Here is a 25,950-nt window from a genome sequence, read left to right on the forward strand (position 1 = left end):
GTCCTATCGTACATGGCCATTTTGCTGCTTTAGACCCGCATTCATTGTTCATATACTTCACAAACTCCTATTGATAACCTCTCTGCTAGACGTTGATATCTTTCGATCCCTCTGCATTTCTTCAATTTTTCCTCCCATTCTTGAATTTTTTCCTTCTAGTATTGTTAGCAAACATGACTGCCTTCATTTTTTATGCATTCACCCATGATTTCATCCTCCCCATTACTTCACAGTAGCTCCAAATCTCTAAAGGTCCCTCTGTGGCCTCTCAGTCAGCAGCATTCTGTGTCATAAACATTTAGGATGGATATTTTTACTTATCCAACCATTATAGCTGTCTTATCTGCAGGGTGGCCTGGCACCTGGAAAATATGAAAATTTTGTAGTACACTGGCAACAACATTTTTGTATATTTAATGGTAAATAATCTATGATTGCAGGAATGATAACCATGGAGTGCTCTTCCTCCCATGAACCCCACTCCTCGGTATTTGAATGATATTCAAAGCATACCATTTGCCTAAGTGTGCTTGCTGTATGTTTTTTTCATTTTGGGAATGTTTCCCATAATATGGAGGACCTTTCCTCAATCTGAAAGAATTATCCTTGATTGAATGAAAAAATTGATACTAAGTAGAGTACATATTATTTTTTTAAAAACTGGAGTTATTATGGTTTTATAAGATAATGTACATTGTAAATTGTAGCAAATTCATCCTGGAGAAATGGCAGGTTTTGACCTGGAAAGCATTTAAATGTTATTCTTAGATGTCCTTGGCCTCCTTAATCCATCTTTAAAACATTAATCTATGAAAACATTAAACAGCCATATTGTGGACATAACACATTCTTGTTGCACACAGCATCCTTTATTTCAAACCAGTCATTTGAGGTCTTCAAATGAGGGCTCTTCACTTAAATGCAATGTTAAATGAGAATTATGTAACTACTGAATATGCATGCCATTACACTATCAAAAATATGTCTATCGGCAATACCAAATATTCATAAAAGACATTTTTGGGCCGCTGAGAACATGAAATTAAGGTTAATTATGATAGATTGCCACACACTCAGTCATAAGGGGTGAGGTGGCATTACAATTAACACTGCTAATGAAATTGTGTTTGGTCACAGGAATCCTGGGATCAAAGAGCACTCGTTGAAGACCTAGCTTGGTGAATGTTTTCAGTCAAACTGCTGCCAATCTGCCTTGTCACTTAAGAGGTGTATGCTGTCATGTGGCAATCATTCAAAATGCATTATAAAATAGTTTAATGGAAAAAATCTTGTGAAATATCCACCTTATCTGTATAAAACCTAGTTAGGCTATTCCATTCCTTCCACTTCTAAAATATCTTGCAAAATCCTGGAATGGGCCTTTAATGTTTGGCCCTAAAATTATGCTAGCACAAGGTTATTGAGATCAGCAAGAAAGTTATCTTTTTAATTTCTCCGTTGATTGTAATTAACATACAATGAATGATATTTCCAGTACAGGGGTGGCTAATATCCTTATTATTTGTTCCTTAGTATATGAACTTGCGTTGTAATAATTCTTCTAATACCCATAGCTTGAGTAACTCTTTGATCATGCGTGATTAATTATGAGATTTCTTAGACATGCATGATAAGTTATTTCCTTTTCTCTTTCACAGCGTAATGACCTACAAGGTGTCCGGGTGTACAGTGCAGTTGACCCTCAGGGTCTTTACACGTTGGGAACTGTAGTAATTGATTATAGAGGATATCGTGTAACAGCTCAGTCCATTATTCCAGGCATTTTGGAGAGAGAACAAGAGCAGTCTGTTGTTTATGGCTCCATTGACTTTGGTCGAACGGTGGTCTCTCATCCCAAATACCTTGAATTGGTAAGTTATTTCATCATTTATTAGTGTAGCATTTTTCTGTTATTTGAATGTTTCTGAATGTGGAGTAGCCATTAATCCATTGGATAATCAATGATACATTCTGACATATTGAAGAACCTGCTGATTACATGTATTATAAGTTATACACATATATTAAGTATAGGTCCAGAATACCCTTAATGCCTGCAGATTTAGTCAAGGTGTATGTACTCAGCTTCACGTATAACATTGTGCACAAAACTATTCATACTGGTTTTTTACGAAGCCATTTAATCAAAATAATTTGTAATTCTCCAAATCCACTCTTATTATAACACACAGATTTTCTTGCATAGAATATTGTGACGGTGAATTTCATTCGTGTACTGTCAGTGCTGCTATCAGCCGGTTATATGTGGAAAATGATTATTTGGATTACCTGGAAAGTCCGGAATGTTCAGTGAAATATCTTGATTACTGGGATTTTGGATGTGAAAACCAAGTAAAAACAAGATTTCAGTGATGCTATAACTCATTTTTGGGTGAGTCAAAAAATATATGAACAATACCATGAGTTGTCAGAATTTTTATTTTGGGATCGTTATTACTGGTTTAAAATTGTAATTTTCTTAATTGTATATTCACAGTATGAGAGGGAATATTTTTTTATAGTTTTTTTTATATGCAATGAAAATATCAAGTAATACAATATCACATTCTCTTTTACTTGTGTTCAACAACTACTTTACCAGAAACAGTTTTGTCCAAGCATGACACCTCTTCCTATCATTCACCTCCTGCTAGCTTAATATTTCAAAGATGCCTTTTGCCATTTTGTGGAATTTAATTCAAACTTAAGAGAAAATAGAAGGACCTAAGTCTCTTTTTCAGATTGGATTATTTGCTCTCAACAGAAGCCTGTATGCATCCTATTTCTTTGAGCTACCTTATTTAATTCAAAGTTAAAGTTGGTTGAGAAAGGTGATTAAAAGGGCCATCAAAATTTTCTTTTACTGCCATCCTCCAAAAATGGGATTTCCTCCACCTAGGGCTTGGGTGTTTGTATTTGTCTTAAATGTAATAATTAGGGGCTAGGTGGAAGAAGGGACTATAAAGTCTTAATATCACCCAAATGAAGTAGTTAAATAAATCAAAAATAAGCCACCCTAAGTACACGGCCACACTCTGTCACAACTGTGCAGGTCTCTGGATTAGACTGTTCCAGATTAGGAAGGGTTTGCTCTATGTACTTCAGTTTCTTTAAGCATTCTATTAAATTATGTAAGCAACAAAATATTGCTAGATTTTATGAACTATAATTTTTCTTATGAAAGATCTTTTTTGTATTGTTTTTCTTCTACTCCTGGCCTCCCCTCCTCTCATTTGAAAGCCTAATATAGCTTGCGGCTAAGTTAGTATTTGGCTCAGCTTGAAGATATGTAGCAAGAGCAATAAAAATCAGAATAACCATTCTTCATTCATGCATGTCTGAGTAGTTGGTGGGAGCTTGTGGTGATGTAAATTTTCATGCATCAAGTTAGCCACCAATGCTTTTCCATGAGGCCCTTGCCAGAAACTGACGAAAGAACAACACATTATCTTTTATACAGGGAGTCACCAACATGTTCTGATTATTCACAAATATTTTTGTCTGCTCCATCAGCTACAGTTGTGTAAAGTTTTATTTTTTTCTTAATTGCTTAAATAGTATTGATACAAAAATATTAATTATGTTTATTTATTTTCCCTCAAAATAGCTCAGTAAAGCAGGTCAACAACTGAAGATCCTCCCCCATTCTGTACGGAATGAGAAGGGCGAAGTGTTTGAACTCTGCTCATCTGTGGAGTGCAAAGGAATTGTTGGAAATGATGGCCGGCACTACATCTTGGATCTCATGCGCACCTTCCCACCTGATGTAAATTTCCTCAAATGTAAGATGTGCTAATATTATCAAGGTCTTGCTCTTAGGTAGTATTAGCAAATTTTTATTATTGCATTGTATTCTGCATACCTGTATCATAGATGATCTGGAAAAGTGACTCATATTTTTGACTATTTGCATTGCTGATTTTGGGAGTCCTTTGGTTTTTTAAAGCTGCTGCACTCTTAAGCCTCGTGCAGGCCATTGTCTCAGCATTCATTGGAGGATTTGGTGGGATGAAGACTAGGCTGTTTTTTTGTAGATGTATGACGTGTTTTTCAAGAATGTCCATGTTGTGTATTTTCCAGAATAATACCAATGTGTAGTGATGTGATAGCAAATAAGTTAGCTTCTTTCAATGCACCCTCTGTCTTCGGATGGTCTCTCAATATCTGGTTGCCTGTATAAAGGAGTAAAATGGAAAAATTTCTACACATTATTTTCAAAAGTTGACATTCCATGGATATCTAGCAAGACCCACTCTGGGCTATCTGTTGTTGAATTTGTAAGCACAGCATGTATAGCAGAGCAGGTATTAGCCTGTCTGCTTCAAGTTCATAAACATTCTTTGTCGTGAACCCTAGATTCTGCCAACGGCGGTCGAATCCCTGGTATGCAATATCCTTGCCTGTTGTTAGAGAGAAGGGGACATGGGGGTGAAACTTTACTTCTCCTCCTTGAAAATTTTCACTTGATATGATTTTGGAAAACCTATTATTTCAGTTATTATCTCTCATAAATTCTTGAACTAGTCGTCATCTAGCCTTGAAATGAGTCAATGACACATTTGAAAGTCTTGGGCATCAGAGATAATGAATTGCTTTCCCAACCCCAGAGTTAGCCCATGTCAATAGGTTCCCTAAATTCTTTCAAATAGATCTTCTAGTGTTTAATTAGTGTTAGACAGGAAGAAAGATTGTGTCCACATCACATATTCTTAGAATCAGTGCTGAAGTTAAAAGTTGTAAATTCTCCTGCTGCAATAGATTCAGCTTAACATTCATGATGCTTGGAAAATTGGTATTTGATTTCAACAACCTCGATCTATTTGGGAATTTATTTTGGAAAACACTGGTGTTAGAAACATCAATGTTCAGTGGGTCATCTATCTTAAAAGCTTCAGGCTTAGGAGGTGATGAAATATACATATTTCGCTTCCATAGTTTCCTATCCCATTTATATCTGTCCTGTTCCCTTATTCCAGCTCAATTGCTTTAGCTGGCATTTTCTTGTTATTTTTTCAGTGGAAGGTGAAGAACTGAGTAAGGAGGTCAGGTCTTTGGGATTTCCCATTGAGCACAAGCACAAACTCTGCTGCCTTCGTCAAGAGCTCATAGACTCCTTCATAGAGTGAGTGGAAAGTTTTCTTTTTTTGCTCTTTTGAATATGAGAAGCCGGACAAAGAAAAAATTGTAATCATTTCTCCAATTTCCTACAGGTCTCGTTACCTAATGTACATCAAGTATGCTGCTTTTCATCTTCAGCAGTTAGGAGTGAAAAAGCAGAGGGAGAGAGAAGCAAGAAGCAGTCAGGAGAAGGAATTAAAGGTACTGGTGTGAATGTATACCTAGTTGTTTCATTGAATCAGTTGGGCAGTTCCCATGGTAATAGCATTAAATATATTGTATAGTATTGTTTAAATGGTAGCCTTATCAATTAAAGGAGGTTTTGGATGGACGGAGAATGAACACTCCCATATATCTATGCTTGCCTAACCTGACTCTCTGCATCACAACAAACTCTTCTTCAATTGTGCATACTGTCTACCTCCCTTCATTCAATCCAGCGTGGCTATCCTTTTCCTCCTCTTGCCTACATTGTCCCCTATGTAACACTCCTCATTCTTTCATAACAAATCAGAATACTGTTCATCCACTTTCAAGCATGATAGGACACTATTTTGGCCAGATTAAATGGTAAAGCATTTTCTGTTCAAGTGACTTAAATTATTTTCAAATACTTAAGAATCCTAAATGATTCATTGGAGGGGATCTCATTTACTGTTGTTTCTGATGGACTTGCTTCGTGTCCAGTTATTTGACTGGCAAGTTAATTAAAAGTGAGATTTTGTGATGAAATTAAATGAAATATTACACGTTTTATCTTCATAATGTGCCATGAAACATGAGCTTTGAGGTAAGTTCTATTTTGTGGACATAATATATCACAGAAAGTTAGAATATCTTTGAATGTACCAAATTTTTCCTATTGTTTACTGCAATCTCTGGAGAAAATATGCTAAAATGCTGTTCAAAATTAGTTTTAGTTTTGTTTCAGATTTGTATTTAATGTTCTGTTTCGGGAGGTCAGGGAATAATGGTATTAGTAAAAAATTAGTTCAAATTATGGTTTTAAATTACCTCTAACCAAATTTTGCATGGCTATAAGTTTATTTTATTGAACCTAAGCTGTTAATTGCAAAATTAATAAATTCTGAATTTATTTGTGTTAAGTTTCGAGATCTCTCCAAAGTATTTCATTTTCTTGTGGTGACTATATTATGGCACCAAAATTTGTTTCATTAGTGCATTTTTTATTTTGCGACAGTCACCGTTAATTTAAAGATAAAACCAATTTTTGAATTTTTAAAAGAACTGTAGGATATATGGCAACAGTAACTTTGACAGAGTCATCCAGTAATGTTCATTAAAATGCAACAATTTCAAAGTGTAAAAATTATTTACCTTGACTGGAATACGAATCAGGATTTCTATCCTAGTCAATGCGAATGATTTTTACACTTTTAAATTGTAGCATTTCAATTTTTGAGTGTATACATAGTTGGTAATGCTTTAAGTAAATTCCGTATTTTTTCTTTGTATCATTTGGCTTCATAATATCATTTCTCTCTGTGAAAAGGATAAGGATGGCCAGGTGAAGAGGTTGGAGAAGGTCATGAATGGGAGTGTAGCCGTTGTGAAGGGGAGTGAGGTTGACTCAGAGGACAAGACTGTTGTGAATGAGAGCAAAGAGCAAGTGATTGTGGAGGGCGAGAGGGAGTTGGAAAAGGTGGTGGAAAAGCAGAGCAGTGAAAGTGTGGAAAAGGACAAGGTGAATGGAGAGAAGAGTGGAGAGGAGTGCAAGACCTCTGTGGCTGCCAAGGAGAAGGAAGAGGAACTGCATTCGAGGAATGGTGTCGTCAGCCAGAAGGAGTCGGTCGAGAGCGAGCTAGAGGCCGATGAGGCAAAGAAGATAGTTGAGAGCATCACGTATTCCTTCTCGAACGGGGAGGAGCAGGAAAGTGAGTAATAGCTGTCCCCTGTACCCCCTGGGGATCCATGAAGCATCATGCCACCAGCCCCAATACATGAGGGATTGGTATAGTGACCTTGAAATGGCACAACTTGTCACAAATAAGCTATTCCCTCTATGGCACCAAGTATTGCAGACTCTCCCCTTTCACCAACTCTCTGGCATGACTCGAGTTTTGAAGCCATTATCTAATTTAAATCTTTAATGTTAGCTTACATATAAGGTATTTATAAAAAGTATCGGTAACAATTTTTTCCTGCTGTGTGCGTGAAGTGCTGAATTCAGACTGTCTGTTAAGTGTGCGCATGGTCACAGATCATATAGGCATTGATAAGGTGGCAGTGCACACCATTATCACAGAAAAATTGTGGCTTTGCAAAAGATCTGCGCTAAACTCGTCCCAAAGGTCTTGATGGATGACCAAAAGCAGTCAAGTGTCTGCTTCTGCTTGCAAAGATTTCCTTCAATGGCATCGCAATGATTCCCCAACCCCCTTACAGTCCTGAATAGGCACCAGCAGGCAATTTTCTATTCCCAATAGTGAAATCCTCTCTCAAATGACACCACCATTGAACCCTAAGTGCTCATGTAGGCCATTTTCAAATACAAAAACTCAATGTTATTTCAAGTGTGAATCGAACTTCTACAAAATCTCATTTTTGATTTATAAAAGGTGATATATGTAAGTAATCAAAACTAATTTTGATTGGTTACAACTTGTTAACTATTGTAATTAATGAGATAATTTACTATTTCAACCAAAATCAGTAACGAGCATAACATTGTTTATTTATGAAGACAAATGAATTTTAATTTGAACTGAACATATATGAAAATACATTAAAGTTATTCAACTTCATAATCAGAGCCATCGGGTCTAAGTAGCTTGCTCCAGTCCTTTATGAAATGTTTCTTATCTAATCCTATGGGTCATCATCGAGAACAAGCTAATCCTCAAGTCTCCTCATCTCTAAGGTGATCTATGCTATCCACCTGATTGGATATTTTACACTTCTTAAGAGATGTAATCATGGTTCCTGGTTTTATGTCTTCTTTCCACACCACTTCAAAAACCCGTTTACACAATTTTTTTATAGTAGGAGCAGGTGTGGCAACTTCTTTCTCCTCCTCCAATCAATCACTTCTTTCTCATACTGTCATAAAAAGCCTTATTAAAAGATGCATCCAATGGCTATGCGATGATAGTTAGGCCACCAGGAATCACTGCAACAGCATCAGTGTCTTGTAACCTCACTTCTCTCACACTGCTACTCATAAAATGTGCCTTGAATACTCAATCCCAAGTGAGAAGACTCCTCCTTTCGTAACCCTCCTGGTTGAGTATTCCACATCTCTTCAACCATGATGTCAACCCGTCATTGTCCATCCAAACTTTTTTGTCAAAATGAACTATGTTGCCTCTTGGGAATTACCATGTTGGAGCGGGAGATTTTTTCGTAAGCATAAGTTTCATCCACCATGAAAGAAAGCACAGTCAGAAAGAAAGCTATTTTTTCGTGCCCTCTTGTTACAATTAGGACTGATCTCTCTCCAACTGTGTTTACTGTCCAATTCAATGGCATATCAAAATATGCTGAAATTTCATCCATATTTCCTGCAACAAATAGTAAACTTCATTTACTTTATTTTTCTGTGCTTATGATTAATATGTTGAATGCCATCACCTTTTCTCCAAGAAATGCTAGTAAACTATAATTTTTTTCATTTTCTGTCGCATTACAAAATTTTACATATGCATAAATCTTGTACCACTGCCACTTCGAAGTCTGTTTTATCATACAGCTTTGACTGAGAAGACTGGAATGAATCCACAAGATATAGCATTTAATTTTATTTGAGCTTTATTTAGAATGGGGATAAATTATCTTCATACACTTGCCAGAAGGGTTGGTGGCAGTGATATGAAAATGCTCAAAGTCGGAGCGCATAAAAGTGATGGCCCTTTTGCCAAGAATAACACATATTAAAGTATATTTCTATGGTTGTGCCAGGCAAATGTTTTACTATCCATTTCTCCTGGGAAAATGTAGATATGTACTTGTAATGTGTTGGATAAGAACTATTTTTGTTTTCATTATTGGCTAGAAATTTTCCAGTTGGGACCAGACAAAATATTTCACAAGAATGCCATTAAATGTAGTGCTGTTGTGGTGGCCATGATTGGGGGCACATTTTTTCTTGTTTTACTTGTATTTTTTCCAGTGGAAGAGAGTACCCGTGACATAGTGCGCCGGGCTGCTCTAGCTGTTGGTTCACTCAAGGACACGGAGTTCGACATTCGGTTCAATCCTGATGTGTATTCGCCTGGGGTGAAGCACGTTGATCCAGATGGTGTTCGCATTCGTAAGGAAAGGCAATTGGTGAAGGATGCAGCAGAATTTCTTCTCACTGTGCAAATACCTACTTTTGTAAGTATTACATTAGCTAATGCTTCTTAATATGTCTCTAAGCTGTTCTGAAATTGCTTGCAACGTGTAAATAGATTGATACTCGCATTGTAATTTGCATGGCTGTTATGCATAGCAGAAACATGTAAGATGCCCCTGATATTAACTCTCAGCCTGAAGATTTATGATTGCAACTGGTTCTTCTTTGCAAATGGCCTGCAATTATCACTTAATACTTAAATCAGGGTGAGAACTTTGTTGGGAAGACTGGGAAATTGGAAATTCCTCATTTTTTTAAATTTTGGATTTCGTAATGGGAATAATGTTCCATGCGGTTAGGAGATCCTTCCTGATTGGCATAAAATTGTTTTCATGTGTCAAAGCTTCCAAGCCAAAAGTTGAAGGTCATGGTGAGAGAAGAGCAAAGGCCTTTACAATGATGTCAGATGATTTGCAGAAGGCACTGGCACAATGGGATTCCAAACATTTGATTGAATGATTGAGGAGAAGGATAATCAGTGATGCAAATGGAGGAAAATTGTGATTCAGATTCTGGGAAATGAGTAGCCACCCTGTTAATTTTTATTTGCATTGAATTAAGTCACTGCTTTGCATCAAATTGTGCATGTGAAAAGTCTTATTTTAAATTAGCCTTAATTCGTATACTCTTTAGTGTTTTAATTTACCCTAAACATAACCAATCTAAACGGTGGTGCAAGGAAAGAATTGTCCCCCCCCTCACGTATCTCTAATGAGTTAATTACATATGTGAGAGGATTTGTTTGGGCTGAGCTCTGCCCTCATATATCAAAGCCTTATAGATTAGTTACTGTGGCTAATTGGATGGAAATTCGCATGGGGAGAGAGAAAGCTATGACTATAATAAAAAGAATGGCAATAAGTAAATCTTCAAAGGATTTTAGAAAATCATGTGTTAAGGCCAACAGGTTTATAAATTCTTACTTCTGTCACAGCACCTTAAATTCACTGATTTTTGATATTGTTGAAATATTCCCTCTATTAATTGCCTAAATATATATGTGATTTTGTTCTTCTGCTGTAATACACTGTTGAGTTGCACCTCATTGCATTATGCCATGCTGTTTTAGGTTTACTTTCTCAGATTGGTGTAATGAAAACTTTGAGTTAGCCTCGTGAATTGTTTGCATGTGACCATAGCAACTGGATTACTTCTTGTGGGCTTTACTTCTTATGGATTTTTTCTCCATATTTCAGATTAGAGATTGTTTGGACCATTCTTCTGCTCCCATGGATGGAACTACACTCTGTGAAGCAATGCACAATCGGGGAATCAATGTCAGGTACCTGGGTAAAATTGCAGATATGCTGGCAAATGTCAAGCAGCTGGAGTATGTCCACTCCATTGCTGTGGCAGAGTTACTCACCAGAGCAGCAAAGCATATTTTCACCCTCTATATGCAGGTAAATGGAATTGCCTGAATTTTTTGTTTGCCGATTTTATTTTTCTTTTGCCAAAAACTTAGGTGATTTTTGGAGACAGGGGCTCTTGCATACTTGAAAATGCCATACATACCCACTCATAAGCCAAAGTTTTTTCCCTAAATTTTTGCCTGAAGAATAAATATGTAGCTTTTGTGTGAATAGGTATCTAAAAACTTCAACATTGGAAGGATGTTACAGTGAAAACTAACATCAATAAAATGATATCTGCCATCCTGGCCAAAATATTAGGCACAATAAATTAAGCATGAGCATGACTGAGTTCAAACCAATCTCTGGAAACTCCATTATTGAAATATGTATGCTCACCTACCTTCAGGGCGATGTGCTAAATCTAGTGTACTTTTGCTTTTCATAGATCTCTTAATAATCTCTTTGTATCCAATTGCATTTGTATTTGTGTCTGTCTGGAATATTTGTAATCAATGTGACGTGTTCCATAACTGTCTCAAACATGACATTTAGGAACTAATAAAAATCAATCAATCAATAGACCGTAGCACAGTTGCAATTAGTTGATAAGGAAATACACTTGATGCCAGCATTAAGCTTTACCATAATATATATAATAAGCATTAAGGCTTCCCATGTCACAGTCATTCAACACTATTATCAATAAAATATTGTATGTCCAAAATGGAATTTTACCTAATGCATGCAAGACACAATAATAAAAATTCTTTGGAAGTGAAAACCATTTTCAAGCATATGAAGGTGTACTATATACCCCCTACAATATTTTTGGCTCTGGATTGAAATAATACTCATATATGCTACTATAATGCATTGTGAGAATTCCTCCCTCTTCCCTGCCCCACCAGAGTTCACTGTTTTGAGTTTCACCCGTATCAACTATAGCATTCATGCAGTCCACAAATCTCCTCAAGGTGTACCTGCCCCTGATTCTGGCTGCAGCGAAGACAGTTTTTCTATATTCTTCATCCATTGAACAACAGAATACAAGGATAATAATTGGGTCGCTTTTGCAAGGATAGAGTAGCAACTTCTTCCCCTTGTTTTGTTTGCGAATATGATCCATAATTGATTTTTATTAATTAAGGCATGACTTAGTCCTCTGGAAAAATATTTCTCTTGTTAAGTTATAAAAAAATGCAGATTAGGAATTGTAATCAATGTTACTTATGCATAGATTCAAATCATGCAGTGCTGCTGTAGTTTAGGCCCAAAACTTGAGGACCACTCAAGCAGTATATGAATAAGTTAACCACTGAAGCTAGAAGTGTCGATAGTTATTCCTAAGCAAAATAAGATGAAATTTACCCATCAGATATTATCAGAAAATATCTGGCTATTTCAAATGTAAAGTAACAACATGGCGAAACAGCAGGAAGTCTCACTCCGATAAGGTCCCATATACATGTAGTTTAGGTTTCTTAAATGGCGAGGTACAACCCATCAGAGGGTCTGCAGTCTCAAATTCCAATATGGTCACTGTAATGGCAAGTATTCAAATCGAAATACCATGGCGTTCAAATAAATATTTATTTTATATTTCTCTACCCTGAGAAGCATTGAAAAGGAACACGGCAGAAAATGATGAAATGATGGTGTTGAGTAACATTGTGCTTGTGATCTTGCAGGTCATAACAGAATTGAGCTTTAATTTCTGCTTCATTGGCGATGACTTGTCGTCCCCTCCATGAACTGTTTGTCAATATCCACATTATGGACAATATCCATTTCTTCAGCATTCCATCATCCATGGCAATTTCCCCGTGGATTCACAAGTCTGTTGATGGTTGTCAGCTAGCTTCATGTTTTATTTATTGAGAAATTAATTATAAATGGCATTTTACTGTTAGCTGGGCACTCAAAGACCTAAATATGTTAACTACTGACGATGACACATAAAAAAATCTGATAGCTCATAAATGTTGTCCCTGGCTTTACCAGCAATGTAGATATAGGTGAGCAATCATGAGATCACAACCACAGTTCCCTCCACAGCAGAAATATTTTCAAGTGGTACTTACTTAACATACCTCATATTTTAGGTTGATATAGTCGTATTACACTGGCAATTTGTTTTCAGGTTTACCTTCTGGAGTTGATTATTTTCACTTTGAAAATTTTTTAATCTCTCTGACAAGGAATTTAAAGTAACACAGTAAAATTATGCTTTTTTGTCTACTACTCTTGAAGTACTGCAATTTTTTGCGTTGAGACTGCAATATGCAATTATTGCAACCTGGGTCACTATTTTCCCATGTTATATTTGTCCAAAAATGTGAGCATGGTCACTGTTGTTGTGCATTGAGCAATGTAATTCAGCACAGCAACTTAGTAGTTTTATTTTATTAAATCTAGTAATAGTAATACTAACTAGTAGTAACAAATACTAATAACTGGATACCTCACAATGTCATTCTCCCCTCTCATTTTATATCATGCATGAATGGAGTAGATATTTTTGATCCTGGAAAATTCTATAAAGGTTTTTTTATTACTTTGCATCATATGATTCCTGTTTTACCTTTCAGTCTACAGAATTGATGTGCTTGTCTGCTGCAGTCAGTCACTTCCTCAACTGTTTCCTATCATCTAGTCAGGTCCCACACCCTCAACAAGGCACTGATGAGGTAAGACTTTTTTAAATCTTTTTGTTGGCACTTTAAAATTAAATACATTTTACCTCTGGCTCATTCTACAATTTTTAATTTCTCTAATGGAAAATGTCTTAGTCCCAAGAAACTGTTTGTCTTACTCGGGTAACTAATTTTATGAAGCAGGTGTTATTAGTTAAGTTTTACACTCAAGTGAATGAATAGTATGTCAAATTTCTAATTTAATAATGCATATTTAAATGATTTATGTATGAAAAGTTGTTCTGATAGACTGAAGTTATTTGCTTCATATGCTATTTAAGTGTATTTTTTTTCATTTTAATACAGGATATCAAACTTGAATATTGAAATTATTATAAACCTATTGATAACATATTTTAAATTTTCTTGAAATATCAATGTTTAAACTATGTGATAATTTCTTGCATGCATATATCATTTAACAACTGCTACATGTATCATACGTATAACATTTGTCTACATCTGCAATCTACGTACTGTCTAATAAAATATGCAATCTACGTACTGTCTAATAAAATATGCAATCTACGTAATATCTAATAAAATAATTTTATCCTTGCAACAAGAAATGCATTATTAATTTTGATGGTGCATTGGATGCTCCTTTGAAAAAATCTCATGTATTTATCAGAATAAGGGTACAGAGTAAATTCTCATGCAGGAAAATGGTATGTAGGATTCAGTCTAATTTTATGTTGTTTCTTTCATGAATACTTGGTACACTACTAAAGCAAAAATTGAAGTTTAAAATATCCATTTTTGTCTTTTCATATAGTTGCAGACTAAAAATGCTAAGAGGCGCAACAAGCGCAAGGGTCGAGGTGGTAATCCACTGGACAGAGGGAATGTAGATGGCACTGAGTGGGCATCATTAACACCACGATCTCTGTGGGCACAGTTACGCACTGAATTGAAGACTTATTATGACTGGGAAATGGCATCTTCTGCGGATGGGATTGATGCTGCAGTTGAGCATTACAGCCTGCAGAAAATTTCACTCCTCAGGTAATGAAGTTCTTCTTATCAGGTGTAGCGTACAAATCCTGGTGTCCATCGAGTACACGAATCCTTACATTCATTCTTTGCTGAAGAAAGTGAAGATTCCTAATGTACATGGTGTTAAAAAAATAATGGATGGGATGATGAATGAATTATGAATGGTAAAGAGGGATATGCATAATTGGTGTCCTGTGTCTTACTTTTCAGATCATTTTGTATAAAGACTGGTGTTCAAATACTTCTTCGGGAGTACTCTTTTGATTCTAAGAATCGATTATCATTTTTTGAAGAGGACATTATAAATATTTTTCCTGTTGTCAAGCATATAAATCCAAGGGTAAATCTTTAGTTCTTTTTCTATGCTAGTTCTAATTGAGTAAATACTGCTGGTTTGCATTTTCTGATAAACCTTATTACCTACTTCAATGCATACTTTTTTAATGAATAAACTTATTTATTTGGTTTTTTGCAGGCGAGTGATGCCTATAACTTTTACACTACAGGCCAAGGAAAAATTCAGCAGGGCTTCTTGAAAGAAGGTTATGAGTTAATAAGTGAAGCTTTAAATTTACTGAACAATGTGTATGGTGCAACCCATCCAGAAATAGCCCAGTGTTTACGGATGCTGGCTCGCTTAAATTATGTAATGGGAGAACATGGAGAAGCAATGGCATATCAACAAAAAGCAGTGCTAATGTCAGAGAGAGTCAATGGTATAGATCATCCATACACAATAACGGAATATGTAAGGACATGTTGTTTAATTAATAATGAAGTTTTAGTTGTTATCAAAGTACAATAATTGTATAAGAATCCAATTGAATCCAACCATTTTTCTTTTAGACACACCTGGCATTGTACTGCTTTGCCAACAGTCAAGTCAGCACAGCATTGAAGTTGTTATATCGTGCAAGATACCTTGCCTTACTTGTTTGTGGTGAAAATCATCCAGAAATAGCACTATTAGATGTGAGTATGAGCTTTACTCTTCATTTTTTTTATGTATATACACATGGATTTGTATGCATGTTATCCCAGTATTTTATTTCATTCAGAATTAATTTTGGACCGAAAATAATAGCATTAAGGGCTCTAATGACAAATGTTCATTTTTTAAATTAATGATGCTTTTAATGGACATAATATTGTGCAGGAACGGGAAAGGCACACGTGATGCCATAGCAGAATGAGGTCACTAATAGAGAGGAACATTGAAAACAATCAAGATATATATATTTGTCTGTATTATAGATTTCAGAAAGACATTTAATTGAATATATTGGGTAGAATTAATGGATGTATAGCAGAAAATAGGGGTAGATTGGAGGGATAGGAGACTTAACGACAACCTGTGCATGTCTCAGAATGCTCAGGTGCGAGTGGGGATGGAGAGTCTGGATGGGCAGTGTTAGGCGGAGGAGTAAGACATCACCTTTTCTTCTTCAAGGTATATGTGAAGGAAATGATTAAAGAGGCATGGGAAGAACCAGAAATAAGAATGATAGTTGCTGGGGAATCCATAAAATCAGTTAGGTTTGTTGATGATCAAGCTCTAGTTTGCCAGTCAGCCAAGGGGTTGCAGGCATTCCTGAGTAAATAAGAAATTCAATTCCATAGATATGGGATGAGAATCAATATAAATAAAACAATGGTTATGCGATTTTCTAGAAGGACAAAGGCTAAGCTTAACGTTAAAAATGGAGGGCAGAAACAAGAGCAGGTGGAACAGTTTACTAATTTCAGAAGTGTTATGGACCAAAATGGTCAAAGTAGTTGGAACTTGGGGAGAAGAATTGCATTAGGCAAATAAGCTTTCAACTGGAGGGAATTGATGGCAGGGATCATGAGTTAGGATTTTAAGAAAAGGCTCATCAAAACTTTGATATGGAGCGTAGTTATGCACAATGTGGAAACATGGTTATTGAAGGAGGATGATAGGCATAGATTGGAGGATTTTTAAATGTGGGTGTGGAGGATGATGGAGAAAGTATGTTGGGAGAGGAGAGGTGATATTTGAGAGAAATCGTAAGGAGGCAGGAAAAATGGATAGCAGGCATATTGATCAGAAGTGGGATGTTGAAGACAGTGATAGAGGGGAGAATGTTAGGCCAAGGAGGAAAGGGCAGGAATAGGATAGAGACGTTGGATGGGATGAAGGGCAGAAGGAAGTATTGAAGAGGGGCTTGTTGTAGTGATGAACTGCAGTTAAAGTATTGAGTGAGATGAGGATAGATTGATGAGAATATTTGCCTTTAGGAACCATTTAAAGTTTGTTTAAATATTCTGTTACTGTTAGACAATGTTTAGGCTGCATTCTTTACCCACCATCTATATTTCATTCAATTTATAGAATAATAACTCCTAGTTATAAACTTAATTTACTATTGTAGCAATACTTTAAAAAACTTGTATTAAATTTTATTTCAGAGCAATATAAGTCTGATCCTGCATGCCGTTGGAGAGTATGAGCTATCGTTGAGATTTCTGGAGAAAGCACTAGCACTGAACATCCGATACTATGGAGCCAAATCACTTAAAGTTGCCGTTTCATATCACTTGGTGGCAAGGACACAATCTTGTATGGGGGACTTCAGGTCAGCCCTGCAAAATGAGAAGGAAACTTACACCATCTATAAACAGCAGGTTAGAATTCTGTTTATGTATTTAAGTGAAAGGCATTACTGACCATGAATTAATTCAAACCTCTCGAGCAATGTGTTGCTCCATGTCCCTAAGGATAAATTTAGCCTTGGCCATGTTTTATCAAAATAGCCTTGGTCATGTTTTAGTCTTGGTTATGTTGCATCAAAAACAGGGATTTTCAGTATATCCTATGGTTTGCCAACACATTTACTTTGTATTCCTTCAGCACTTATGTGCATGTATGGACATTCATATCTGTTGGATTAGAATTCATAGTTTGAATGTAATGAAAGAAAATACATGGTCTGTTAAAAAGAATGAGGCTGGTCTATCTATGCAAGTACTGCTGGACAGATCACAACCAGTGGGGTGTTGCCTTATTGCAGCATCTGCGACAAGTAAAATACTGCCTTGCTTCTGGCCCTATCCTGAGTTCTCTCCGCAAAACAGGGATTCTTGTTTGAGCTTGCACACACTTGCTGTACACATTTTTGTGTCGGCGAGAATGAAGTTGTGTGTAGCGGCATTCAAGAGCTGGAAAAAATGTTGGAAGCATTGTATTGGCAGCCAAGGGATGTATTTTGAAGGCAGTTAGCATGATTAAAGGGTAGCTAATAAAATCAAGCATTTATTCAAACAGTCTCATCTTTTTTTGAACATACCTTTTAGGCTGTTGTGTTAATGCATGCGACTTTGTTTGGTACCAAGTTCTGACCCAGCTGCTCACTATTCTTTCCTTTTCTGAAGCTGGGGGAAGATCATGAGAAGACACGAGAGTCATCGGAGTGCCTGCGTCACCTGACAACGCAAGCTGTGGTACTTCAGAAGAAGATGAATGAGATATGCAATGGGAAGGCTGGGGCTGGAGCCTCTCTGCCCCCCATCCAGATTCAAGCACCTTCCATGGGCAGCGTGTTGGATATGCTCAATGTTATCAACGGCATCCTCTTTGTCCAAATCAGGTATGTAAATTGTTATGTATATGTTTTATTTGGTTTGTTAAGTTTTTTTATTGGTTTACATGAAAAGATAAGGATCTAAACTACCATATCATCAATCAGATCAAAATCAAATCCTTGCCACTTTAAAAACCAAAAAAGCATCTGATCTACCTATATGTGATCCATGAGTTTTGTGCAACTACTTCTGCCAAGCAAAGATTATCCTAACCCATTTTTTAAACATAATACTCTCTCCCTCTATATTAGACCAAGATAATGGAGAATGATAAGGGTGTGCATGGTCACCACTCGGAAAACCATTTGTAGATTTCAACAATCAGGTAAAATAGTAAGAGAAGTGTAGGCAATATAATGGCCAAGTTGTACTCTCATTCCTATACATGTATTATACTTGTATTTCAAGGAATTTTGTAGTTAGATAGCAGATTTTGTTTTTCTTCAGGGGTCCTGATATTACTTGACGGAAATATTTGTGTCTGTCACAAAATGTTTTCAGGAAGTAAGTTGTTGTTGCACAGATCTTTATTCTTTATTCAAAAACCCATTTTATGTATTGGGAAGAAAATCACCTCAAATATAGTGCAACCACTATTGACAGATACTCTTAACCTATGGGCATCTCTTCAGACAAAGGGTAAGAAATCATCTGCTGGGCCCATTAGAAACATGAATGAACACACCCCTCCCTGATGTTCACTCTCAGGGGTGGCTGCAGTCAGTTTCCAAAGTCCCAATACCTCCCCTTAGTGCTCAGTCAGATGAGTGGAAATGATTGGAAGGAATTGGAAAGCAGATGGCCCTGGGGAGGGGCAGGAAGAGCAGAGGCTCTCCGCAGGCACCACATGGAGTGGTGCAAAAGGGAAAGATGCCATTGAAGGGTGGTGATTGTGTATTGAAATTTATAGTTATTTCATTTCTTGACAATGTTACTGGCCGCCTGGACCTCAAACTTGAAAATATTAAGTTGACTTTTTGCCACCAGAGACTACGTCTGTAGGCAAGTTTTTGGTACTGCCTATCCAAGATGGACTTAACTCTTGCATTTTTAGAGCTTGATGAATCGGATATCATGCTAGATGTTGTTATGTGTGCAATGCATTCTCTGAAGGAAATTTCACCTTTTCCTTGGTGCAAGTTTTTGCACAAAGTCTGGATTTGGTAGTAATATTGCTCAGGTGGGGATGGTGAAACAGAAATAGGATGGTCAGCTGGTTCAACTCACTACATCAAGAGATGTGGTAATTGCAGAAGAGTTTTGTAAATTTTAAATGTAAATTTTGAGAGAGATGTGGTTACATTATTCAATAAAACTGATATTAGCACAATCTTAGCTTTAAGTGCAAAAATGGATGATGGAGATTGAGAAGATAGGCTGTGAATGAACTTATTGAAGAAGGAAGTGAATATATGTATTCCCATGTCACATGAAAATATCCTCAAATCATAAGGGTAATCCCAAAATTTAGATCCCCAATTTAAACAAAAATTTATTTTCAGTGACTGACTGATACATTGTTTTACGAGCTGATATGATATGGGTATACAAAAACTGCCCTGGCACCTACAAAAATGCATAAATCAAAACGGTAATTTAATAGAATAACAGAGGAATGTTCAAGCAAAATGATGTATTAATTATTGAAAGTAAACCTTACTATTTCTATAACAATTGCAGCCCTCAAGTTTGGGATTACCCTCATGCCACATAAATTAGAATTGTGTGCACAGAATGAAGAAGAGAGACAGATCCTTAATTATCAAGGGATGTAAAAATTAATTTAGAAAAATGAAAATGCTGATTAAGTGTAATGACAGATATGAAACCTTGAAATGGATTTTTTTGATACTTAAGTATTTCTACTGTGCACTTATATTTTTTTAATAAATAAGGAGTAAATCAGTCAAACTTAACCTAAAAGTGTCCCAAAGTCTACACAGATGCCGAAAATCCAGTGATGGAGAATTGATTTCATTACCTGTTGTTGGCATGAGAGGGAAAGGGCATTGCACAGAACTTTGATTGATCCTCAGAGCTCTGGGGGCCAGGCCCACAAATTTACATGAATTGTACACCAAGTTAAAAATATTATTGAAACATGAAACTATTGATGTGTGCCCTCTACCTTGGCAAGCCCATCCTGTTTCCACTCCAGGCATTCCAGCACATTACAACTTCCTAACACACCTGGAACATGTAACAGATTTTTTAGACTTGTTTCAATTTTGGGAGTGCAAAGATGCCAAATCGATTTTCCGCATGGTTGGCGGCCGCGACATCATTGGTGGGAGCATAGCACAGAATGAGACAGTAGTATTCAGTATATGAGTCTTTATTCAACCCTTTTCAAGCTATGGGGTTCAGGCACCGGGGAGTAGGGAGGAGCAAGTGGGGCGAGGCTGGGCATCTCTGGTGTGGTTGTAGGCTCAACCGACGGACTCAGAGGCAGGGTATCGGGTGAGGAATGGGGAAGGGAATGGGTCCCTGCTCCAGGATCATCTCGCTTTATAAGGCATCGAGATAGCGGGGCCATCACACCTTTGGAGGGAGGGATGACTTCAAAGTAGCTACATTGTAGCCACGAGGGAATTGAGTTGAGGACATTGTCTTGTCTTGGTTTCCGAGAAACCTGCACTACATCACCATACATTGTCTGGTATGCTGGGGGGGGGGGGGGGTACTCCTCCTTGGGAGAGATAATCGTTAGTGGGGGTTTTCAAGAAACCCACACTACATCCTTCCAAAAGGGATGTACCAATTGGTAATCTTCCTTCGTTTAATTATGTAGCAAATTGTTTTGTAAAATTTTCTAATTCTCCTCATATCCATGGATTTGCACATATATATTAACACTCTGCCTTGTCATCATATATGACTCATCAGATCATTTTCTAATTCCAATATGTAAAGGTAATTGGTAGATAGGTAAAATATTGAATGATTGTGTAATTCATAATATTTCACATCAGATTAATATTTTTACTTCTAAGAGTAATGTTCTCACCCCAATAAAAAATATCTTTAAGTGTGTGTGTCAACTGATTTTTTGATAGCTCCAAGCTATAATGTTGTCATCAGAAAACAGTGTGAGGCATTTTCATTTGCTAAAATTGTCCTTGGACAAATCTTGCCTCATATGAATGAATTATTCAGAATTACATTTATACTATTCATAAATATACACACACGTAACTTTTAACTGACATTGTTACAAAGTAAAAATAAAATGGCTCTTATAAAGCTAATGCAATGACTAAAATCTCCCACTTAAAAATTGTCAGTGAATCTCATTATTTGAGGAAATTGTCTGACCAAATGATTGATTATATGGTCAAATTGATTGTTGGACACTGTAATAACTTGCATAATACTAGAAATGCATAGCGCCCACCAATGTTTAAAAATGATCCTCCTGCAGAAACATCTCTACAGAACTCTTGGGTACAATAATGTCTTTGTTGTCTTGTGAACAGTTTAGTGAAAATAACTTAGGAAAAATGTCCTTAAAATTTCAAATAGCATGATGCTCTGTGATGCATATGGCATTTGTAATTCAAGTGTCACCACTGCTAACCAATAATTTGTTTCCCTGTTTTAGGTTGAATCAACAGCTTCTGCATCGAACAGCCTTCTAGTATTATTGTATGATTTTAATTGTTGCCTCCCTCTTTAAAATATTGATATTTATCTCTGTGGTTGCAGCCAGCAAGATATTGAAAATTTCAAAGCCGAAATTGAGAAGAGACAACTGAAGGATTCATCCCCGACACCATCAATAGAGGAGAAGGAGAATGGGAATGCATCACTCAAGTCTAGTTGAGCAGTGACTGCTTAGGGCATTGAGAACAGTGTGTTCTAGAGGACGGGAATGAGAGAGAGAGAGAGTGGGGTGGAGTTCCTGGGGCACGTGTATGTGATTGACAGTGGTGACTGCCTAGTTATATTTTTTTGGCACTTTGGAGTGACTGCATTTGTTTGTGAATAGCATGTGCAATTGATTATAAGTGTGCTTTTGACTATTGTTAGACTTTGGTCACAGTATAGGAAGAGAACTGAGCATATGTGCAGTTGCAACCTGGGAAAGATGATTCAACAGTGGACGGTACGGAAGCCATCTTCATCATCTTGTGGTGGAAGGGAATGTGTCTGTGTGTAATTGATGCCCTAAAAGAAAACATCTGTTCCACCCAGTCAGGAACTGTGCTGAGGAAGGTTTGGCTTAACGTGGCAAACCTCTCATACGTCCATCCATTTGTCGTACAAGGTTGTTGTTAATCATAGTGACTCATATGATGGTGGAGTGATATTTAAAATGGCCTTTAGCCCATTCAAAACCGCTAAGTAAGGCGGCTCATTAACTGTCTGCCTTAAATAGTGCTTTGACGGGGAATGGAAATGGTATAATTATGTCAGCATGGCATATAACATCATGTTCATTTATGCAGGGAATGTTTAAACAAAGACATACCGGTGCCAAATAAGTGGTAACCTGTTAAATTTGCTAGGTTTGGTTGCACGACTGGATTTCTGTTGCCTTACAAGAGCGTGGAAAAATAAGGTGAAGTAACATTTCTGGAGAAATGTTGTGATTCAACCGTGTGATTTTTTTTCCACTTTGAGATTGTGGTGTAAAACAAATGAGTCTTGCTTCCATGAGTTGAGGCTAGATAGCTATGTTGTTATCATTGCAAATATGAGTTGTTGATGTTAATGGATCTTTTTGCCATTTATAAAAATTATGCAATGCTTGCAATGCAAGTTACCTATTGAATATTTGGGGAATTTGGTTTAGTTAAAGATGGCATTAGATAATGTCCAAGAAGTTAGTTGTTTTATATTTTCAGGTATGAGAAATGTAGTATTAACAGTTTGCAGAGTAGCAATATTACTCAGTAGTTTTAAAATGTGGTTTTTGTCATGTTCTGGCAAAAGATAAATCAAATTGGAGATTTATGTAGTACTCATTAAAAAAAATAGAATGCATACTCAAATTGGTAATTAGTGAAAAAATATAATGGGAAACTGTTTTTAGAGCATGTTGTCCTGATGAAGTTATTTTTAGCCACCAAGCAAGCTTCATTATATCTGTTAAGTGACATGATTGGAAAATGTTGCACTAGTGCTACTGTTTGATGCAAGTCAGCGCTGAGGTTGATGCAGAGCAGAGTTGTGAGAATGATAGCTGTGGGCAAAGGATGGGCTATCCAATGGGGTCACAAACATATATTTCATGTATATGCAAAGCAATGGCTACTACGTCCATCCTTCTTTACTGCTGTCTTCTCTTGTCTATTGTTTTCATTGTACCCTCATCATTTCTGCCATTATATCTTAAAATAACATAGACCAAGTATAGTTTTGTAGTCCCATTTATAGAATAAATTTGTTATGTAGGTCCATGCCTTCATGGACTTATGAAATAAACCATTCTAGTATTTTTGTAAGCGCGTTTGTTGTGTGAATGTGTTGTATTATAGGCCATCCTGTAGTCAACATTCCAGGTTTATAATACCAAATCCATAGATTTAGGTTTGTGACTCATTGCCTTCAGCTCAGTTTTCCTTTGATTAAGCATCAAGTTACCTCTTTTGAATTAGTGTTGCAGTGTTTTTTCACTAATTCAACTTGCACTAGGTCATTGCTGTTGCAAGAATTGTTATACTCCCTAGTCTTCCGCCCTGGTGCAATTGGAATAATTGGTACATACCTAATCATATATGATTCATCACCACTTGAGGTCACTTATTCTCTGTTAGGAAATGGTTCGTTGCATCCACATTGTGATGTTTGGACAGGTTCCTTGAGACAGATGAATATCTTGTTGTTAGCACTAATGGAATCACCTTGCATGTTTTCCTTTATGGCTTCATGGATTGCATGTATTCACATATATTTCCCGGTGTGCAAAAATATTTTTTTTAATTCAAGAGAATTGAAAAATATAAAATTTCACAATATATTGAATTTATTTTCATTTATTGATGCAATTAATTTTCAGTATACACATTTTTTTGCAACACTCCAGGTATGAGTCATTATTATTGACCATCAAGTGACCTATCACATAATCATGGTTTACGTGTTTCAGCATTTTATATTTGATTTCTTGAATTACAAAATATTGTACCTATTGACCAAAGTAGTTTTTTTTTAGATTTCGTTAGTTTTAACCTAGACTGCTACTAATGGTAACAATGTCTTTTGATTAGAAATGGCACAATCACTTATTCTGAGTTCAGGAGGTATTCCTGATGGTTGTATAACAATAATGTATTATTTGTTTCTCAGAGCTCTAATAGAAATTGGAGCATGAGTAGGCATTTCAGGGTGTTGGCTGATGGACAAATAAAATGTGCAACCCATGTTTTGAATTGCTAAGGATGAAATGGGAGTGGTCTAGTCATAAACAGCAGTATGAGAGAAGTTTTCATTTACAAATTCCTGAGCAGCAATTGAGTGTGATAAGTGTTAGACATACTGTAATTCACTTGCTGTACACCCACAAAAATTATGGAAAATGATTTACGTTGAGGATATTAGGTTTTGGTTCTAACAACCTGGAAAGTTAGGGAGTTACATGAAATTCCTTAAATTTCTAAGGTGTTCATGAGTGAAATCTTTGAGTTATTGCGGGGATCTGGGGATTACAGAAAAGGTAGCTGTGTAGAATAAAGCCAGTGCCTTGCAGTAATAGATTTTATGCACAAACTGACATGCTTCTTCAATTCTGTGATAATGATATGAGTTATTTACTAATGGAAGCAGTGGCCCTTCAAGATTCCAATTGTGTAGCTCACTCTATACAAGTTTCTTCACATAAAGCCCACTCTGTCATTTTTTCCGAACTTGAGCTATCAAAATGTGAATAAAAATAAAAATCATGGCTATACAGGGGGTACGGCACTTAAATCCGGACAAGCACGGGTGTCCTCGCACAACATTTCCTCACCAGGTTAGCAAAACCTCCCCCAGACTTCTCCGAAGCATTATACTTAACCACAGTATCATAAACAGTTGATCTGGGGTACCAGAAGAATCAAACTATTATGAAATATAATGCCCAGCGCGACTTCATTCGATAATAGCCGCTCTTCAATTGTGATCCATACTTGTACATGACAACTCAGCCATTTTTAGGTTAAGACCGTGTACTAGATGCCTTTAGCTTTTAGAGAACCAATCGCGACCTCCAGTGGAACTACGATATGACGGGAAACCCAAATTGAAATTTGTCTGGATTTAAGTACCACACCCTGTATATGGCTGAGAGAACACATTGAAACTGAATGTTAAGATTAAGTTCTTAACTTGTAAGTAATGGGTTCCAACATTGATACAAAAATGAGATGAATGTTCCTCGGGTGGGGGGGAGGGGGGGGGTAGAAATTTTCTATCATGGCAAATGAAAAATTGCTAAATAATATTCTATCACCTTTCTCAGCAAATAGGCTCATCAAAAGGTAAAAATGTTGGAAACAGTGGAAAGGAAATAATTTTCATTCTGGATGTAATTTCCCATCCAGGAGAATGCAGTGCCTGAAAATGAAACGTGTATTAAACTAAGGTATTTGCAGAGTATAGCAGTGAGTAAGGAATGTAGCGAAGTGAATTGAGAGAGGAACTGTATTAGTTAGCTTGGTGGTATGCTGTCACTTATGGGGTCTGTAAAATTCTGCACTCTTGAGTTTCAGTCTCTTACAGAGATTGGATCTCAAGTGGTTGTATACACCATAATGTACATAGTAAATGTTGATGGAATACTTATTTAATGACAGGATATGACTTGAAGTTTATCCATAATGGCTACTATCCTCAGATAATACAAAAC

General features: G+C 36.6%; 1 protein-coding gene across 4 annotated transcripts in view; it reads left to right on the forward strand.

The window, feature by feature from the left end:
- clu (clustered mitochondria protein homolog) overlaps positions 1–24,079 on the forward strand; it is a 159,481-nt gene extending 135,402 nt beyond the window's left edge. For all 4 annotated transcript variants that reach the window (XM_071589764.1, XM_071589765.1, XM_071589766.1 and 1 more), the window contains 15 exons: positions 1,659–1,871; positions 3,608–3,782; positions 5,017–5,122; positions 5,211–5,319; positions 6,632–7,013; positions 9,248–9,453; positions 10,669–10,875; positions 13,416–13,514; positions 14,296–14,525; positions 14,727–14,856; positions 14,992–15,264; positions 15,363–15,488; positions 16,947–17,162; positions 17,910–18,124; positions 21,825–24,079. In XM_071589764.1, coding sequence (XP_071445865.1) covers positions 1,659–1,871; positions 3,608–3,782; positions 5,017–5,122; positions 5,211–5,319; positions 6,632–7,013; positions 9,248–9,453; positions 10,669–10,875; positions 13,416–13,514; positions 14,296–14,525; positions 14,727–14,856; positions 14,992–15,264; positions 15,363–15,488; positions 16,947–17,162; positions 17,910–18,124; positions 21,825–21,942 — 2,805 coding nt within the window. In that variant the 3' untranslated portion in view covers positions 21,943–24,079. The remainder of the gene's footprint in view (positions 1–1,658; positions 1,872–3,607; positions 3,783–5,016; positions 5,123–5,210; positions 5,320–6,631; positions 7,014–9,247; positions 9,454–10,668; positions 10,876–13,415; positions 13,515–14,295; positions 14,526–14,726; positions 14,857–14,991; positions 15,265–15,362; positions 15,489–16,946; positions 17,163–17,909; positions 18,125–21,824) is intronic.
- The last annotated feature ends 1,871 nt before the right edge of the window (positions 24,080–25,950 follow it).

Source organism: Hetaerina americana, unplaced genomic scaffold, assembly GCF_022747635.1.
Source record: "Hetaerina americana unplaced genomic scaffold, ioHetAmer1.1.p SCAF_4, whole genome shotgun sequence".
NCBI lineage: Eukaryota > Metazoa > Arthropoda > Insecta > Odonata > Calopterygidae > Hetaerina > Hetaerina americana.